Genomic DNA, 21,064 nt, shown 5'->3' with positions numbered 1-21,064 from the left:
ATTTTGTTCATTTCTTTGGGTTTTTTGTCATTGTTTCTTTAAGTACTCATGTAGCCACTACTGCAGCATACTCAGGATGTGTTTGTTTCAAGGAAAGCATTTCTCTGAGAGCATGTCCAAAGAATTAAAGCAAATAGCAGAGGGTAAGGATCCTCAAACATCAGACTCATCAGACTCCATTTTTTTATTTTATTTATTTAAAGATTTCCCCCAAATTAAGCTGAATCACAATCCTCCCTTTTAATTTGTTAATTACACTTCTGCAATGGTAATGCAATCAGTGAATATAGCTAAAGTGTTTGTGTGTGGGAATCAGTATTAATGAGAAAGAGCATATTTGCAAAGTGTGGTATGTATCAGCTGCTTGCCTTGTGTCTTGTCTGCTGGGGTAAAGCTGCTCTCAACTGGACCCAGCCCAGCCGAGGAGACCCAGCTGCAAGAAGAAAAGGAGAAGAGTCCCTCCATGTCATTCATTCCCTGTGATCCCTTTTACCCTTCCCAGAGCTCCTGGAGAGCCCAAGCTCAGCAGCTGTGGTCCCCTGGCCAAAGCAGCAATCCAGGGCTTTTGCAGCCTGCCTGCCCCCAGTGACTTCACAGGTGACAGAACTCTGAGCGAGCCCATAAAGGTTAATCACGACTAAGTGACAATGAAATCTGGCATTTTCCTGCTGGGCTTCCAATTTTCTGTATATGCAGTGTATTGAAGCTAAGTGAGATTAAATGTTTAAACCTTTTGTGCCATATGGCTCCCCCTATATCATAAGCACGTCTGTAAAATTATACTCAGAAGGGCAACATTGTTCTGGTGTAAATGGATTCAAATCCACACTCCTGCTGCTTCAAACTCAAGGCTGAGTTTGAAGTTTCACACTCAGCCTCTTTGTCCTCTTAGTGGAGGTCTAGGAGGCTTTTTTCTCCCAGTCATGTAGATTCTGGGTGACAGCACAAGATTGGATCCCCTGTTTATTCACAGACCTGGTTCATGGAGGCTCCTGCTCCTAAATCCTGGCCACCCTTGCAGGAGTGGCTGTGCTAGTCATTCATGAGCTGCCTTGCCTTTCTGCCTAGGTTATCAGCAGTGCTGCCAGTGTTTCTCATGGATTTTGTGTTATTCCATAACACTGCATAAACCATAAACCAAGGAGTGCTTTGAACCAGTACTCATGGTCTGCCTCAACCTGCTCACTAATAAGGGGTATAAAAGGGAAATACATGGCTTGACTGGGGGTTTTTTCCCCCATTTGTCCTGAAAGATTGTCTTCCTACCAAATATTTTCATGTAATTAACTGACACCATATGTTTTCATGTTTGTTGAAGAGTAGGCTATGTAAAAGATAGGATCTATGTGGCATAAATATTGTATCTCCTCCAGCAAGACTTGGAGGCTTTGCAGCTACCCTCGTCTCAGCTTCTAGCAAGTCCTTTAAGTGCCAGCACTGCTGTGCACCCTGAGCTGCAGCAGAGACCCAAGGACTACCAACCTGCAGCCTTGGGAAGGCAGAAATAGCTTCAGATGTGGCAGGAGGGGTGTCTTAACATCGTGCTCTGAGATGCATTTCTGCTTTGCTTTTGTTTTTAAAGGGAGTTCTCACAGGGGAAGGAGCAAAGGGATGAGCCCTGCTTGTACAGTTGAGAGGATCAGATCAGCAGTGGCAATTGCAGATCAGGGAGTGCTGCTGCAGAAACACTAAATTCTGGGGTGGGAGCTGTGAAGGGGGATTGGGGATGCACTGAGCTGGTGGAGGAAGAGGCAGCTGAGAAGTCATCTCTCACAGCTCTCAGTCATTCCTAAAACACTGCCCAGGAAAACAGGTAGTTTGCCTATTGCAGAAATAAGTGGGTATTTTATTTCCAGAAGGAAGCAGCACTTCTACAAATATTTTTGTGCTTTATTTCTTTAATATCTTCTTCATTAATAGTGCTAACTCTGTGCTTTGACCAGGAAGGAGGATGCATGCTTCATCTTTATTCTCTTTATACATTCCAAACAACAAGCTAGAGTTGCTTTCTAGCCACTCGCATAAAATGAGCAAAAAAAATCACATAACCAACCACCAAAAAGCCTGGCTGAACATGGGTTGTGACTAACACACTCCTGAACTGCCCCCTTCTGAGACCCTGCTACTAAAAATGAGCTTGGCACACACCCACCTGGTGCTTCTGAGCCCCAAGGCAGCTCCAGCTCTGTTCCGTGTGTGTAACCTGCATTAACACCACACAAACCAAGAGAAAGGAGTATTACATGGAAGACAACTGGAGAGGGAGAAGAAAGCTCTGATCCTCTTGTTGAATCCAGTGATAGGTAGACCCAAATAATTTTTACAGTGGATCTGCTTTACACACCACATAATATAAATGGGACATAAACTAAACTGGACTTTCACTTGCTCTGGCACTCCCTTCCTTTGCCAGAGTGATTTTACAGCAGCTTTAGTGTGAATTAAAACCAGGACCAGTGTCTGCCATCCCCATTTTAGGATTTAAAACCAGTCATTTCCCAAGATAATTGTGGTGCAGTCGAGACCAGGAGCAGCTTCCCAGAAATTGGTTAATACCCAGATTTGGGTTTCTTCACTGGCTTAAATGGAGTGGCATATTATCTCCTCTATAGTCTGCCTAAAAGATAGATTTGATGTCTGCAAGCAAAGACATGAAATTGCTATAGGCTTCCATTCTTATAGCCTGCCACCTATTTGATTTATGTGATAAGTGATCTCAGATGACCCTCCAAGGCACTGAACCATTAGAGAGTTATGTTGCACAGTGATAAGAAATCTTCAGAGATACCTAAATCTTCTTTTACCACTGGGAGTTTCATCTGTTCTGGAATAAAGAACATTTTTATGTATGATGTTGCTATCTTGCTAGCCATACTAATATTCAAAAGGATACACAGACTTAAATCAATAGCAAAGTGACAAAGATCTTAAAACTGAAGTAGTCACCAAGTGGATGCCAGGCAGCTCTTTTAGGCTTTATCTTTGTTCCTTTCATTCTGTTTCTTGAAAGATGAGTAGCTGTAAGCATTCACATTTAAGACTTCTGTTAATCTTTCCACCAGGTAGGAAACTGTCTAAAGCACCCTTTCAGTCTGGAAAAGTCACATCACTCATTTGGGACTTGCTTATTTTAGGCTTTGTGAAACCATGGCTTTGGATTTTTTTATTTTTTTTTTTCACTGAATTTCTGTAAATTCAGTGATGGGGGTTCCATTCTGCCTAGAATGAATGAAAATGCAGAGAACCTCAGGTGGGATGTGAATTCTTGGCAGAGGTCAGGGAAAGCACAGATGGGTAATTTCTGTGGTTTATGTCCAACTGGAACATCTCCTACAGAGGAAGGCAGTGCTTGTATTCTTCTAACTGGATCTACATCTCATGCAGTGTCTCTTGACAGAATTTGTGAGTGCCATGTTCCAGCAGGTACAGATTCCATACATTCCATCTATGGATTTCCATCCTGGCCTACTCCACTTCTTTCTGGCACACAGGACCAGCCAGCCAGAAGCAGCTCACACCTGACCCTGCTTCAGGGTAACCTGTGATGGCCATTTTCTGACAAATCAGAAAAGCATTAAGGCATTGGGCACTTTCCTGGGCTGCAGCTTCCTACCTGCCTTGACACAGTGCTGAGCTTTAATGATCTGTGTGGCCAGGCAAGTCAACCTGAGGGAGGAATCAGGCATCATCTTTTTTTATTTCTCCTTGATCCTGAAAAATCTTCTGGTCCTTGCAATTAGGGCTACAGTAATTTACTTTCAGGTTCTTTAACTGGCCTGGATTGGTGAGCTGTGGCATTGCATCCTCCCAGCTGTGGCCATGTCCACTTGGTTATTTTGTTCATCCTGTTGTGCGTATTGAAATACATAAAAGCAGGGACTGATGCCACCAAAGCTTTGGCAGCATTGCAGTCACGTTTTTACAAAAAAATGTATCTATTTCTTGAAAATTCCCCTCCAAGGAAGTGAGGTTTCTCTTTAAATTAATGCAAGGCAGAGATGAATAGTCCCCATGTGCTATTTTGGCATTTTACTCCAAGCTGTTTATGAGGGGAAGCAAAATTAAATGAGCCTACTCTTCCTCATGCTGGCAGCACTGTCAGTGCTGGTCATGGTACACCTTCATAAAGGTGCTGGCACCTAAATCTGCACTGCTGGCAGCCCACAGACACCAGGCAAACGTCAAATTTTGTAGGGGGACCACACAACAGTGCAGTAATAACAGCTGTTTCATGTCAGTGCTCAGAAAGCTTACAGTAGGTTTTATTCCATGAGCCATTCCTTTTGTAACACCATTAGGGATGTTTGTGAGGAGAAACCGGCCTCAACTAATCACATTTAATTTTTTATCAAATGCACCGTGGGAGCTGCAGGAATATGCATGAGCCAGCAACAAGCAAGTGGTGTTTGTTTAGAATAAATACACTTTGAGTAAGAATTGAATCCATTCCCTCCTGGCCACAGTTGTAGAAATGCAGACAAGTCCTGGCTGTTTGTTATGCTCACAAGCATTTTCTCCACTGCTCTAAAGCTTGGGCATTCCTTTCTAAACAAATGTATACATGGAAGCTGAGAACCTTATATGTTGAGATAATCCACTGGTTATGATTTTCAAGGAAAAAAAAAAGCATAAACTGAGAATCACAGCATCAAAGCAGTGCCAGGCTCTATCTACATGGTCTTTAGCAATAAGATAAGAGCACATTTTATCAGCAATCTGAGCTGGCTGGGTGCATCTGGTTCCTCCTGAAAAACCCTGCTAGGTATTTACATCATGCCAGAGTCATCCCATTAACCTTTTCCATCACTTGGCTGAGAATGGCAGCACAGGGTGGGACCTGGGGCAGAATAAACCCTGAGGAAGGGGGTCTGATTTCCCAGGCAGCCAGCCCAACTATGGCACAGCCCCAGTGCTGTTTAAATCACCTGTCCACGGAGCAGAGGAGGTTTCAAGGACTCACCTGTGGTGCTCTGGGGAACCAAACCATCAAAGGCACGTTGGGGTGCAGGAGAATATTTTGGGTGTCCTCAAGAAGTTCTGTGTTGGGTCCTGAGCTGGGCACAGCCACTGTTTCCCCCTGCAATCACTAATTTCCCCAGAGTGTTTATGGGTGTGAGAGAGGGCAGATTGGTATTTCTTGAGATGGAGTTGGCCAGCAGGAGTAAAGCAGAGCAAGGCACGTCAGAGTTTGGATTTATTACCAATACTGTAGGGCCATTTCCCTTTCATTCTGACAGTAATGCTGTTCTGAGCCTGTGCCAGGCTTTGAGGGCAGAGTCACTGGCGAGCTGACCCCCCGCTTCGCACCCTTCATTTTTCTCACTTTGCAGGTTTTGACTGAGCTAATGCTTTCAGGAAAAAGGGCTTATTGATTAGAGTGAGGTTGCTTGCAGCATCTGGGCTTTTATTGGTGCAGTTTGTGAGGTGGTGTTAGCTGGCTGGTGGGGCAGGAAGCGCTTGTTCTCACACATTTAGTAAATTCTGCTGGCTTCTCTGCCCTCCTTGCTTAGAGCTTTCTCACTTTATCCACTCACCTTCTCACCTGCCCAGAGCACTCCTGTTAGGACTGAAGCATGTGGCAGGATCACCTCAGCTGGTCTGAAGAGCATCCTTCTCCACTACATTTTAATTTGCACATTGTCTTGCATCCTGCAGTACAAAAATGGCCATCAACTCTCATCTCCATGAGATTATTGTTATTACCTAGATTTTATAGCTGAAAACAAGCATGTATCCTGTTAGGACGAGCTAGAGCAAGCCTTTTTTTTGAAGTTTTTCTTTCAACAATAGCAAAGATATCCCACCACGAGGAGTCAAGTCAGAATCAGGGGTTGTGCTGAGCACGTGTCTGATCACATCGATCAAAGGAAGACTACATAAGAGTAGTCATCATTCATAATTCATTATAGTCATATTTTGTATATTCAAGCATGTGGTGATGTTTTATATTGTTTCTTTGTTGTGTTCTCCTGTGTAGTTGAAATATGTTGAATAAGACATCTCTAGTTTCTCCTTACACTTAATCTCTTTGAATCAAGTTACACAGTGGGAGTGGGCAGTTTTGGGGCTTTTAGTTTTCTCCTGATGTTACAGGAAATAAGCACAGGGTCAGGCCAATCTACCGATGGTACTTTCAATCTGTTTTTTTTTCAGATAGGGAGACAGAGTAAAATGCCTCAGAAATGGTTTCTTTCTTGTGGGACCTGCAAACAATACAGACATTCTTGAAATCACAGCTATTTCATCTGAGAGAATGCCAGAGAAGGACCAAATGATTAAAACAGGAGCTGTTGTGGTTACCACAGTCCATTGACTCTGTAAATTGTGTGTAGTGCCTTCACAGCTGAGAATTTATATTGCTTAGGAGATTGACATAGTCTCTGAAGTGACTTTCAGATAATGTTAGTGACCTTCTAACCCTTGTTAGCACATTTCTTTGGGCTCTCAAAGTTGATATTCTTGCTAATACAAATAGGAATTTGCACCTGAACATTTCTCAGTTGTGTGAGTAATAAGTGGTGGGTTTCAGTGTTAAAACCTCAATAGTTGCTAATGTGAAAACTAGCTAACATGCATGAGAAGAAGACTCATTCTCTGTTTTAGAAGAGGAATCCAAAAACGAGATTATTTTTTGCTAACAGTTTTTTTCCAGTTGGGTTAGAAAAGAAGTGCAAATCAGCAAGTGCAGTGAGGGGAAAAAAAAGGAAAAAGAGTCACCTTAGAAAATAAGCATCCACTAGTCCTCAAGCTAGAAAGCAGCAGGAAGTATTGGGAAAATAACTCGTTTTAAGATGTCTGATTTATCAAAGCACTTATCTGCACAGCATGGAGACAACAAGCCCTGTGTGTGTCAGTTGTGGGTGTGGGTGCATATGCCAGTGGCTATGTTTGTGTAGGGAGAGAAAACACACCTTTAAGAAATGTAAAGGATAACATTATCTGTGTGCCTGACAACAGCAGGAGCATAGACAGGAGATAAAGCTGTCTTTTTTTAATAAGGACTGCTGCACATTTGCACATTTAATGACAAGGTGCACATTGGCTGTGGAAAGCTGCTCACAGGGCTCCTTCAGAAAAATATGAAGGAGTGACCTATTATTTTCAAGTAGAAATTCAGAACTGCAATATGCTGTAGAGTAGATGATCTTCTCCAAATCAGTTACTTCCCTTCAACATGCTCAGTCTTTCAAAAGCCTTTTTTAATGGTTTAAGTAGCTATTGCACTTATTCTGTGATGTAGAACCGTGTGAGGTCCCTGGCCAAGCGACACGTGCTGGGCAGTTATGAATAGAAACATTACAGGGAGGAAGAAAGCAGGGCATATGTTTTAAATTAAAAGGAAATGCAAGGGAAGTGATTTGCAGGATAACAAAATAAAGAAATTAAAGCTCCATTCCATCAAGTATATATTCTCACCCTCCTGAACTGGAGCAATTGTCATGTTTCTGGTAGGTGAGGAATGCTTGGCTGTTGTGAGAAGTCATCTGCCCATAGGTCCCATAGTCACTTTACATGTCCTGTCTATTATCTTAACCACTGGAAATCCCTGCCACAAATGGCTGTCAAAGCTATCTCCTCAGTAAAAGATATTTCTGTATTTAAAATGTAAATTAAACATTGCAGCCTGGATGCAGCTGCAGGGAGGTGGGGAGGATCATGAACCTGGTGATTCTTAGGGCCAGAATCACACAGGCAGCACATGGATATGATAGTGGTGTGAGGATGTGGCACTTGGACTCCTTGTCCACCCTCATAGATTGGCTTTTATAACATGTAAGCCTACAGAATTTCTGAGTCGTTTAGGGAGAGAGAAAAAAACCACAGCTCAGACCCTCCCTGTAAAGCCTGACAATGCAGCAGAACAAAAATCCAGAGTGTGTTTTTTCTGGTTTCCCCTTTGGTTTTTTGTATGTGAATTTTATGGATATAAAGGTGAGCAAATTTATACAAATGGAGCAAAACTCCCTTTTCTTTTTCTTTTGGAATAATCAGATAATCAGAATGCTTTTCATAGGGGATTTTTTTTTCGGTTTAATATAGTCTAAATTCAAGAATGACTGATAAGAAATTAATGCAGCATAGTCCATACCTAAAAATACCAACACTTCCTTTGACTATATTAAGGCTCAGGAAAAAAGCATTTTAGATAAGTCATCTACCTTTGGTATTTCTGTGATTTCTATCACTGTGGTATCTAAGCATATCACAATATTTTAATATACTTGTTTCCACATTCTCTGTTGGGAGGAAATTATATTATTCTTGTTATCACATAGTGTGAAGCATGGCAGAGGTTACATAACTTGTCCAGGATAGGGAAGTTTGTTGAAAAACAGGCATTGGAGTCACACTTGCTCTTCTAGGGGCAAGAGCCCTTTCTCCTCAAACAGCTTTGTGAAAGCCTGGGATTACTGTGCTTTTCTGAGTGAAAAACAAAAGCAGCTTACTCAGAGTCAGAGCCCTCTGACACAAAAGCCTCTGGTAACAACCTGGATGTACATCAGGGAAATGATTTGTCCAGGGGATGTCACTGGGGCTACCAACATACTGCAGTGTAGGAGAATAGTTTGCAGGGATAGTGCAGAAGGCAGACTTTCCCAATGGATTACAGCTGTGCTGATTGCTAAGGAGTGGAAACAGCCTTGGTGAGGATGCCCTGTCAGGATGGGGGCTATAAAAGAGTGGGGGAGCTGGCCACAAATACAGTTGGAGCTTGAGATCTGGAGTCTGCTGCAGTTTGGGATGGAGTCTGCTGTGAGGAGGAAGGGATGTGTGGTTGTACATGGGACAGACAAGGTAAGAAGATGCTGTGTGAGGGACAGACAGGGTTAGGTGGCTGGGTAAGGGACAGCTTGGGGCTAGCCAGTCATGCAGAAAGGAGTCAGTGCTGTGTGGAGCTGCTTGTGAGGAAAGCAGAGTTGCCTGAGAGAAGCCCATTGAAAGAAGGCATGCAGAGTTTTTAATAAAGGACTGATGGTGGTGTCAGTCCAGTCCATCTCATCATAACTACTACACCAGCATGTCCACCAGCTTGGGTGGGCTGCACCCAGGTGTGCAGAAGCCTGCACCAAATGCAAGGCAGGTGACACTGCAGCAGCTGTTGGTGCAGATAACAGCATCAGTCAGAGCTGATTGATGCTGAAAGCCTGTGCTGGTTTAATATCTCTGCTGCTGGCAGAAGGATATCGCTAGATATGGTGTCTTGCTAGAGAGAGTCGTCTTTCAAAAGGTATCAAAGGCTGTTTATACACTTCAGTAGAAACAATGATAATGTTTCTTTTGGATCTTTTAACAAACCTTGCTTCATCTTGGTGCCTACCTTAGTGGTCTCTTTGTCTTGCAGTACTCAGCCATCAGTATTTTTTTGCAGTCATCTTACACCCATATTTTTATTTTCCCTTTAGTCCCTTATTGTTTTTGACTTACTGGCCAGGTACAAACCTTACACAATTGCAGACATCAGCATTGACTTTCCCTTGGTTTCACATTTAACCTATGCTGGAGATTGTCCTCTCCTCTGGACAGCACTAAATCTTCTCTGCCAGAGATAACTAGTCCTTGGGGCTCATAGCTCTGCTTCTGCAGAGAAAAATGTTTTGCCTTTGGAGTGGGTTAGATTGCACCACACAGCAGGTAATTTCAAAACATTTTTGAGGAAAGCATCCCCTTGGGGCCATCTCAAGGCCTTCATGGGTAAAGGACACGAGGCAGCATGTGATGCTATCAGTGCCCCTCCATTATTTTTTCCCAGGCAACAGAGCCTAAGACTCAGTGGGGACACGACCTTCCTGGGCTGCAGCTTGAAGGGGTCGTTGTTTAAGGGGAGAGGGAAAAGGAAGGGTTTTCCTCTGGTTTTGCTTTTAACTCTGTAATTGAGGGGATTTATCACAGGCCAGTGGAAGTCTCTGTGCTGGCCAGCTCAGAGCACTGCTGGCCAGCCATCAGCTTTGTGAGCAGGGCATTAAGCTGATGCAGTGAATAGATTTTTCTAGAGAGAGAGAAGTGCTTTGTGCTGTCTTTACTAATGTATGTTCTTCTGCTTTCCATCAAACAGTCAATGAAGGCTCAGGTGAAACCAATCAAAAAGAGACATCGACCTGTGACATTTGCCAGTTTGGGGCAGAGTGTGATGAAGATGCAGAGGATGTTTGGTACAGTAATTTGCTCTACTCTTCTATTTTAATGAATGTTGTATTATTTAAAGATACTGTACTTTGAGAAGCATTACAAATGTTAGATACTCAATTTTCTGCACCCAGACATTCAACTCAAAGTGACTGAGGTGGTTATTACACTGAAAAAAAAATGTATGAAACACTCTGGTTTATAATTTTGGAACATGCACAATTTAGGCCAAGTTTAGAAACACAGTTATCCATTTTGTTGCCATTATAACTTATGTTATTCCATCTGGGGTTTTACAGCTTCATACTTCAGTAAAAATAGAATTGGGAAAAATAATTGACCTAAAGCTTTTCCAGTTAAAAAATATCATTAGTATTATCATCATGTTAATTCATGTGTGGCATTAGAAAGGCTGGGAAATCTGTCTCGCTTTTTCCTAGTTTGCTGGAGTTGAAAACCTTACCCTCAATTGCATGAAGAAATGGGAGTGTACATTTAGACATTTTCTCAATGGAAATGGTTTTAATTTTTACTTTTTAAAAGGGGTTTCAAAATTATTCATATTTTTTTTATTTTAAACCTTAATTACATAAGCTGAAGGGAAATAATTCTATCAACTCATATTTTTATTTTTCATTTTGCCTAGTATATATGCAAATTTACATTAAGCCAACTCTGAGCTAATAATTTCATTGTGATTTTGGAACAGCCAATAGATCAAAAAGGTCACTATTCACAGAGCTATATTTCTAACAGTGCCCTAATGCCACACCTCATGTTTTTCTCTAAGTAACTAAAACAGAGACAACAAAATAACCATGCAGGTGTCGGAGCTGTGGGGTGAAGGATGGGTACACAAACTGGGCAGTGGGGTGTCAGAAAAGCAATGAGACCACAGCTCCAGTGTGGAGAATCAGAATGGAGCAGAGGGGAGTCAATAAATGATGAACTTGATAGCTGGGCCAGTGTTGGGCAGCTGACCCCAGCCAGGCAAGGCACCCATGCACCCTTAGGAAATGAGGAACAGTTCTGCTGTTGAGGGAAGAGCCCCAGGAATATGGTCATGGTTGTCCATTTCTGCTCCTTTTGGTTTTTGTCCTGCCAGCCTCTTAGTAATCAGTAATCTCTGGTTCTAGTCCTTAAAAAGACCCTGAGCAAACCAGCCACTGAGTCTTTGCTCTGGTTTCAGCCATCAAAGGAAACTGTAGTGTTGAAAAACAGGAGCAAGGTGCATCATGGTTATGGGTTTCAGTAATGTAATGAAATTTGTGAGTAAGAAATTGCCTAATGTTGACTTTGCTTAAGAAAATTACCCCAGGTGCTATGATTTTCATTGTCTCCTTGACTGGTTGTCCTTGAGAGCTTTGGTGGTGCAGTGTAGAAACAAAACCATGGTGAAATTAATATATCAAAATTCACAGTCTAGTGCTCATGTTTTCATAATTAAGTGCGCTTCCAAATTGGAAGGCAGGAGAAGAGAGGGGCAAGGAATAAAATTAGCTACAAGATAACATTATTAATCATAAGCACTGAGTAGCAGTGTTTATTTTTTCCAGAAATAGCTTGGTAAAACTGCCTGATCCAACTTACCCCAGTGTTCCCACTGCAGCGTTTGCACAATCTAATTCCTCCCCTCTGAAACAGCTTGGCTTTTACAGAGCAGCACAGTGATGGCAGGAGCTGAGGTGCTCAGTCTTTATTGACAGGCACCCTTTCTGCAGGGGAAGGTGCTTTTGGGGGCAGGGAGCAGGGAAGATGCTCCCAGACAGACTGTAAGGAGGCAGGAAAGCCAATTCCCATCCAAAAACCCAAACCCTGTGAAAGGTCTGCTTTGAAGAAAACAGCTTCATATGCCATGACAGAGCTTTACTTTCCTGTCCTTGCCCCCTGATTAGTCTCAAATAAGCATTTTCCTAAACAGTGAGCTTTTGGCTGTCAGCTTTTCATTATTTTTTATTTCTAGAATAAAAGTGGACTGTGTATGGAGGTTGTACAGCCCTCTTTCAAATACATTTTCACGTTTGGCACATATTGTCCCACTCCCCTTGCCAAGAAATGTTAATTTATTATTTGTTCACTATTTTTATATGGAACAAGTATCAGATGTAAGCAGGGCTCCTTTAGCTCTCTCACCTGACTGATGGGGTTTGTAAAATCTAAATGGGGTCAACAGTTGCTGGTGGTCCTGGTACCTGTTATTACAGGATGTCAGTCCCAGCACCAGCAGGGAGTCCCTGTCAGTCAGGAGCAGTTTGAAGGTGCAGGTCAGTGCCTGATCCACCCCAGGTAAGAGGAATGCAGGCTGGAAGCAGAGCCAGACTTCAGAGAGCTGGAGATGCAAGGCTGGCTGCTCGCCTGCTGTTTCTAGGGTGCCAGAGTAGATCAGAAGGGAGAGCACAGGTGTGATAGCAGATGTTGGGCTGCTGATGATTTAAAGTGACAATTGACATTATTCTGAATTGTCACAATCTATATTTTGCAGACCGTTATCTCTGATTTAACTCTTCTTGTCTTTTTTTTTTTTTTCCAGTTATTCATTGCCAGTTGTCACTCATCTAAATTGTGCTATTGTACTGTGTCACCATTATTTTTAAATCTTTTTATTTGCTAAAACCAATCTGTTAATGGCTAGACTCCTGGGATTGTAATGGGGGGTTGGCACACAGAAGATTAGCTGAAGGGGTAAGATTTGTGTGAACATTTTCTGGAAAGTACAGAGAAAAGGCAGGCAAGAAACCTCTGTAATAACAGGTTTTCCATGGCATGCAGAAGCACACATGTGTTATTATCCTATTCTGCAGTAAAGTATTGTGAGAGTGAATGCAATTTGGCATTCCATTAGTGAATCTCTCTCTAAGTTAAAAACAAAGACTATTCACTTGAAAGTCTTTAACATCTTGCTGCTTTAATATGTGAAAGCTTCTTGTCACTAAGAGGATCGTGTATTTGCTGGCATTATTCCCACCTTTAATGCATTTTGCACCAGTGGGCTTCATGAATATTTAAAGCAGGGCAGTGGCTACCCTCTTTAGCACAGGGTTGCAATCTATTGGTAAATCAGACATTTGGTGTTGCTTGCTTTGGGTTTTGTTCCTGAGCTGGCTAAGGAATAATTGATTTTGTAAGACAGGGCTACTCAACATGACACCCCGAGAGATATACTTAAAAGGAATTGAAGAATGAGGCATAACGTTTTGAAACGTGGTGTATTGCTCAGATCTTCCAAAAAGCATCTACAAAACCCTCACTGTACATAAGCAGTGCTCACCCAATGGTGTGCCCACTCTCTGCTGGAGTGGCTTAGTGTCAGTGCAGAGCCAGGCCAGAAACCTGGGTTACTGCATTAGTCTCCTTTTTAAGGGCCACTGAGGAAACAAGAGCACTCCCTGCACTGGACAAGCCATGGTTTGGATAAATACTGGGCAGCTGTTTCCAAGGTCCACCACTGTGTCCAAAGTGGAAGAAGATAAATAATAAGAAAGACCCTTTGCTTGAGCTTCCAGTTGGAAAATGCTAAAAACAGAGAAAGGCAGGAGTATTTTCTTAAAACAAGATTAAAGCCTGCAAACCTCTGACTTGCAGAGTTAATCAAAATCAAAATGATGAATTGGGGTTAAATATGCATACTTTCCCTTTGAATTCCAATGTCAGCAGGTCAGCCAGCAGCAGTGTGGAAGTGCAGCCCCCAGTAAGGTGCAGGTTGCTGGCTGGGAGGCAGACACACAGCAGTGTGTGGAGAGAGCTTCCACTCCTTGCAGGTGGTCAAGGGTCCCACTGGCAGGTTCAGCTCAGGAGAAGATGCTGAAGCCATTCTTCAGGATCCAGGCCTGGAGGAAGGAGCTGGGCTTGCTCAGAGTGGGGAAGGAAGGAAGGATGGCTGGTTGCATGGCATTCCTGAGTGCCATTCCTGGGTGAGGCAGTGACACTGCAGCAGGTCCCTGTGTCCTGTGCCTCTGCCCATGCTGCTGGGACAATAAACTCCCCTTACCCACAGCAGGCAGGCACATACACAAAAGGTGTTATAAAATGAACCCTGAGTCCCTCGTTTCATATTTTACTGCTGATCACTGGTACATTCAGTTTGGGTAATGCTCCTCTAAGGCAAGCCAACAGCCAGAAGCACTGAGCAGGGTGAAACCACATTTTCATGCAAATAAGTGGCTCTGTACCAAGGAGATATCTGTGCAAATCATGCAGCTGCCATCTGCAGCGACCCCTGCAATCAGTACTGCCCCAGCAATCAATATTTATCTTTATTATAGTATAGAAAGAAAACACATAAAAGAAACTAATGATTTTTGCCAGCTTCTCAATCCATGCAGCAATTAGGTCAGTCAGCTTTGGGTCCCTTCCCCCTTCCATCAGTTGCTCTCAAGCAGAGCATTTGCAAACAAGATGCTGTACTGCTATAAAGTACTAAAAGGTGGTTTTGAAGTCTCACATACATTACATGGGTTCTGGCTGCTTCGTGTTCAGCAGTGTGTATAATAACTATGTGTGACCTACTTGTTCCAGATGCAGAAACAACGAGCTGCTTTAACATCTGCAGTGTCCCAGGCATTATACAGGAGATATATTGCTGTTTGCTGCTGCTTTTCCTTCTCTTCTAGTGAAAAAGTAGATCTTTGTTCATAGCTGGGTGTAACACACATACATGTAAATGCTCTATAAGCACAGGAATGGAATCAAGTCATTAAAAATACACAATTCTGAAAAAACTTAAATTTCTGCTTAACTTGAGATCATACCTAAGGCATGAAGTGAAGCTGTTGCTGCATAAATCTTCACATGGAGCTTAGTAGTCATGTCTAGTAAGAGTCCAGGCAAGGGTTTGCAGAGGGCAGTAAAGGCACTGGAGCACAATCTCTGCAGGGTGACCAAGCAGGTTGCACCCTCTCACACCCATGTCACTTAGCTCCAGTCTGATAGCTGAGCTACCTCCAGTGCCTGCCCAGAAATTACCCCTCTTCTGTCTCTGTTACCTGGTAATGTTTCATTTCATGTGTGTTCTATGGTTAAAAGATTTTGAACTAAAAGGAAAGCAGCTGACTTACAGGGAAACTTGAAATGCCATGTTGAGGTAAGAGAGACCCACCCTTCAATGGGTTAAGAGTCAGCAATACTAGAAAAAAATGTAGCCTAAGCAACTGGAAATTAGTCAATGAAGCGTTTGCAATGAAAGAAAAAAGATGAGGAATGTTAGAAAAAGCAAGATGATGCCTACCCAGCTGTATGTTACATTTTAATTACAAAACCTGCTCTGAGAAAGGGCCAGGTTGGGGGCTTTTATAGGGAGCTGCTCAGCCACATTCTGCTGCTGGAGTATGAGAGCTGAAGAGAGAACCCAGCCACGTTTATTTGTCTGGGACTTGGGGAAATAAATGCCACAGGCACAAAAGTGGGAAAACTAGAAAAATACAAAACTGTACCTTGAATTGCTGTCCACAGCACAAACAAGAACAACATTGCAGCAGCTCCAGCTTGGGTGAAAGATTTGGCTTACTAGAAACCAGTGTCTAGACATGATGTTAGGGTCAGAAAATAAGGTCCCCAGGTAAGCATTGCATGAATGCCATGGTTCCTGTCAGGTTTCTCTCTGACAAGCTGCTGAGATTTTGTAGGACTCTTTCAGAGGGCAGTTTCAACCTAAACTGGCCTAAGTGTAAGAGTGACTTCAGTCCCAAACATAAACAGGGAAAGATGCCCACAGACTTCAGAAAGACCCTAAATCAAGCTAAAAATAGGTGGTTTTCTTTCTCAGAAGGAGACAGGAAAGGTATGGAAAAAGCAGTTGGCTTTATCTTCAGCAGCCCCAAGAAAATCTTGTGGTCCAGTTCTCCAGAGAAGGATGAGGGGATAAGGGAATGTATTTCTAAACTGATGGCACTACTCCTGGCCTGGCTAGAAAGCTAATGCTTGGAAAAATGATGGCTTGTTTGGCCATCTGGTGACATTTGTTTTACTCTGCATGTATATTATTCAGGTTTAGTTAAAACCAGCCATTTTTCCCAGTCAGGTGAGTTTCACAGAATCACTTTACCATCTCTGCATCCTTCATCCTGTGCCAAAATAGCCTATTTAATTTTGAAGTGAGACTGATTCCCAACTCCTTTAGGATGATGGTTGGGAGAATTTGACCTTTCTCTCCGTTGAGTCAACACAATCCTTCAGAGGTTTACGTTCATTTGAGTAAGTTCTGCCTTTCCAGATTCTCAGGATTTATTTTCTTAATAACATTCTTTAAAAAAAAAACCCAAAAATATAACCCCAGCTTGTTTTAACCTAAGCCAAGATTGTCTGGAGTTACTTATACTTCATAGTGTTTTATTACCAATACACTTTGGAACACTCTGGTAAATAATTCTGCCTACACAAAGAAATTGGCTATATTTTCTCTATACATCGAGGAAGTCTGTCATGTAGACTATATATCATGGCTCTAAATGTTCTCAGATAAATGCAAACCCACATTGTATTCCATCTGTACCACTCACCCAAGCAGCTTTTTAAGGACCCCATACGACACATCCATCTCTTATCCAAAAACTAGAATCCCTAACATTTGGTTTTCTAATAAAAAAAGGCATTTTTTATCTTTGGCAATTACAGCAAAACCTGCTGTGTGTGTCCAGGGAATAATACTCTACACAGTCATAAAGCTTACACATTTTTTTTTCCCTTGTGCTCCTCTTTTCATATGCTCACCCAAACTTAGTTTTCAGTTCAGAAGGTGAACATGCAGCTTAGGGAAGTCAATAAAAGTTATCCCACTGACTTCAGTGAAACAAAAGTTCTCTCCCAGTTTGATAACTATGGAGTAACTTCTCAGTAGCCTGTGGAGCCTTTTGTTGGTAGAAGGGAGAACAAACTCAGTTGGAGTGTGTCTTCTCTGTCAGTCTTACAGTGCAAAGAATAACTTGGAAATTGCGATGGTAAAAGCAGGATTTGCCTAACTGACTGCTTCAAATGCTTCAGAGGAAATACTGATTTGTGAAAAAACAAAAATAATTTCTGAGATTTTGGGGGGGTTTCATGTCTTACCATGCCATGCTCTTGTAGGGGCAAGACACAAATTGTTCTGAAATTCAAGGGGAGGAAGGCTTGTAAGAGACACAGCCATCATTTGCCTTTGCAATTAATAGTCTGTCAGCACTGGAGTTGTGGGAAAAAAACTTCAATAACTTTAAAAGTGTGGCTAAACACAGGAGCAATTTTCCTGTTAGGTTTCCATGTCTAAGATGCCTGTCTGTGTGTGTGTGGATGGGAGGCACGGAGGGGTGAGGACTGTGGAAGCAGAGAGGAACTGTGAAGCTGACTTTCACTTAGTCCAGCTGGCTGTTTGTTGAAGAATGGGGGGAGCAGCAGTGGCTGCCCACATTCAGGGCATCAGGAGGGTTTTGGGGACACTCAGCAGCTGGGGCAGTGCCATCGGGTGTTAATGTGCACCGACACGCAGCTGTCCACGCACAGCCAGCACAGAGGCCTCCCACAGCCATGTGCTTTGCACCTTTCTGTGCCCCCTGTTGTTGTTATTCCCAAGCCAGCTTTGCTGCCTCCCTGGCCCCGTGCAGGCAGCCATGCCCAGCAGCAGAGCCTTGCTGACGGCTCTATTTAGCCGCAATAAAAAGGCGATTGGCCTAATGCGCAATCAGGAAAGGAGTGACATTTATTGCTTGGGTTTTATGATGCTGTGAACCGAGCAAGATTTGGAGCCTTACAGTGCCTTCAGGGGGCAGGAGATCACCAGCAATGAATTGTATTTATACCTTTTCCAATTTCCTACTAGCGTTTTAGCAATAAATAGAGTGTGTTGTTATTGAGTTTTATGTAAGTATGTTTACGAAAGCAGGAATACAACTTGGGTAGCTCAGAATTACATGTGTTGGCTAAATAGATCAGCAGAGAGAATAACTATGTAAAACACTGGGAAAGCACTTAGCAATTTATTATCAAATGTCTTAATAGAATGCTTCATCTCTTCCATCCCACTTTATGTTAACTATTAAAATAGAACTGCATCCATTGCAGAAGGTCAGAGGCTCCTTCACACGCCCATGTAGGAACATCAAGGCCACGGTTTGTTCACACATCTAAACCATTAAAAATACATCCCATGCATTAAATATGAGCCTGAGGAAAAGCTCAGGAGGAGCTGACGCACAGGGCTGACCTCAGCTCTCACAGCCCCTGCAGAGTGGCAGGTGTCCCTTCCTCCCAGAGCCCATCTCCTGCCCCAGTCCCTCCCCACGTGCAGGCTGCAGCTCAAAGCCTGTGTGAGAGGTGCCCTGTCGTACAGATTTAATTGCTGTGTCTCAGCCTGCCCATTTTGTAACAGAGCTCTCCCCAGTGGAACAGCACGCTGCCCCAGGGACACCTGTCCTGGCCAGTGCACAGCACTTGCTCCTTCCAGGGAGCTGCAGGTGGATTCCACTGATCTGTGCCAGCCCTGAAGAAGGTTACTCTCATCCCATTAGTTTGCTGGCAGGGACATGTCCTTGAGATGGCACATTGCAGCCATTCTTCTGTCTTCCTTTCCCTGGCAGCAGTAGTGTCCCTTGGGGCTTGATCCCAAAAGCAGCCAGCCACCGTGGGCATCACGAGGCAGATCCCACTGCCTGGTTGTGTACAGCAGCTTTTACCTACACACCTGGGTGCTCTGAGAAAAGGAGGGCTACTACTGCACCCTCCACCTTGCAAATGCAGTGATTTGCTTGGGTCCCAGGCTCATTCCTCAGGGCTGAGATCTCATTTCACTGCTGGGCAGGATAAAGTGAGGTTATCCTGCCTCCTTTCTGCCTGTTTAGGCAAACAATGCCTGAAGGAAAGCCTGGAAGTATCCTCCTAAAATCTCATTGAATAGCAGGCTGGATTTTGTTTTGTAGCTGAAGACAGCTGACCAAGCTGGGTATCCTGGAATGTGTGGCCAGTTCAGGTGGTGCTGCCTCAGGCAGGTAGCCCTGTTAGAATGTGGTGCCCATATCACCACAGTGTGGGTCCAACCCCTGCATTACTGTTCACTTAATATAATCCTGGTGGGTCTCTTCCACCTCAGGGTATTTAAGGACATGTTTAAGGTCACAGAGAGTTTATGGGGAGAGCTGGTCTAGGTTTGCACATGTGGAGGCAGACTTTACATTGAGGAGTTCCTTGACCACAATTTTCCCTCATTTTGGGAAGGTTCCCACTTCCCCACCAGCAGTGGATGGCTCATTGTGGTGCAAGAGATGGGGCTGGCAGCACACTGGTCTCTGCTAGCCAAAAGGCCATCATCCCTTTACTTTCACTGATAAATCAGAGTTCACTTTCAGAAGTAACTTCTGGTGTTAGCAAAAGTTTTAGCAGAAATTCGCAGTTGGTCCCAGATGGAGCTGCAGTTCTTTGTGAGCAGATGGATCCTTCCAGCATGGCAAGGACCTGCAGACAGATAGTGTCCCATGCTTCCCTGTGGATGCTCAGTCTGGGGTGAGACTGTGGGATTTGTGGGAACAATTTTCATTATTCTGTTGGCTTCAAGATAGGAGTGAACAGTATCAGCAGCCTGAGGCACACAGCAATAAACCTGTTCATGAAGGACAGCTTCAAATGTTTACAGAGAGAGAAAAACAATCAGCAAAGCTTTGTTTTAGCACAGAACACAGAGACTTGAAGGACACTAGGGGTAGGGAAACCATAGAAAGGCTTTTATTTTATGAGTTCTAAATAAACTTTGCACATTAGATACCTGCAGAGACTTGAATTGGCATGTGCACAGAATTAGAATTTTTTTCTCTGGCCATACAGAGGGCTTTTCCATGACTCTTCAAACCCAGTCATCAGCCTTGTGATGCTCTGTTCGGCTTATAAAACTTAGTACTTTTAAAGAAGAATGATATTTAGAAGGACCAAAAAAGAGAGAGTGAAAGACATTTATTTTGCCCTAAAGTTGTTAGCACACAATTCAATGTAATGTTGAGGGCACCAGAGGCATTGGGAAGCCAGGTGAAGGTCATACTAGAATTGGTGCTGTGAATTGTAAAAGGGAAGCAAAGGTGAAGTTTGTATCATTTTTTTGTCAAAAATTTAGTAAAAAAAGTTACAGGTCAAAAATTAAAGGGGAATTAGCACTCAAGTTGTAGTGCAGTGTCCAGGATGACTTCTTGAAAGCTGGAGGAGCATGAGACCAGCCCTTCACTGGGTTCTGGGAGGCAGCCAATGCCCAGGGGTTCTGTTCAGGGATGTCTGCAGGAGCAGCCCATGGTTTTGGAGCATCCCCCATGAGAAAGCTCTGAAAAATCCACGTGTGTTCTAAAGCACTGCCAGTCCCTCCCTGCTGTGCAGCAGTGTGGCAGCTGTAGCCCAGGCTCCTGGCTCTGTCTCCAGCTACACTCCCAGAGTGGGTTGTATTTGGTATGCAAGGATGGCCATCAGTAAATATATTCACCACTTTAGTGCATTTTAGCTTGACATATGTCCAGTAAACAATATTTTGGGCTTTTGCAGTTAGAAAAAAAAAAAAATTCCCCTGATTATTCAGCACTTCCTTCTGTTATGATGCTTTGGGGTCCTTCAAATCATTTTCATTATGCACTACATAATAATAAAAATCTCCATGCAGTATGCTGATAATTCTGTGCATGGTCTCTGTGATTTCTAATTGTTTGAATAACAGGATGCTATTGAAATGCCATGCAGAAGCATTGCATCACCCTGAGGGAATCAAGCTTTTCTCCTTTTACTCCTGGTGAAGATAAACATTTGAACAGTTAAAATAGGTAAAATATCCCAGGGAAGCCACTGTGCAAAGTAGGCATGCTAAAGCCCTTAGTGCAGAAGCAGGGCTACAAAGGACAAAAAGGAAAAATAAATTAGATAAATAAATAAGTAAGTAACAAACACTGAATGGAAGGCACTCAAAATAAGCTGTGCTTTCCTTCTCTTGTGATCTTAAAGCAGAAGAGAA

The 21,064-nt window shown here is 43.1% G+C and overlaps 1 protein-coding gene across 1 annotated transcript in view; it reads left to right on the top strand.

Moving 5' to 3' along the window:
- The window catches only part of TMEFF2 (transmembrane protein with EGF like and two follistatin like domains 2), a 114,252-nt gene that overhangs the window by 57,637 nt on the left and 35,551 nt on the right, over positions 1 to 21,064 (top strand). Inside the window, exon 5 of the mRNA XM_079311809.1 lies at positions 10,055 to 10,151. Within this exon, the coding sequence (XP_079167935.1) occupies positions 10,055 to 10,151 (97 nt within the window). The remainder of the gene's footprint in view (positions 1 to 10,054; positions 10,152 to 21,064) is intronic.

This window comes from Erithacus rubecula (genome assembly GCF_903797595.1).
Source record: "Erithacus rubecula genome assembly, chromosome: 8".
NCBI lineage: Eukaryota > Metazoa > Chordata > Aves > Passeriformes > Muscicapidae > Erithacus > Erithacus rubecula.
Note: the sequence above shows the minus strand (reverse complement) of the source record. Positions and strands in the feature narration are given on the sequence as shown.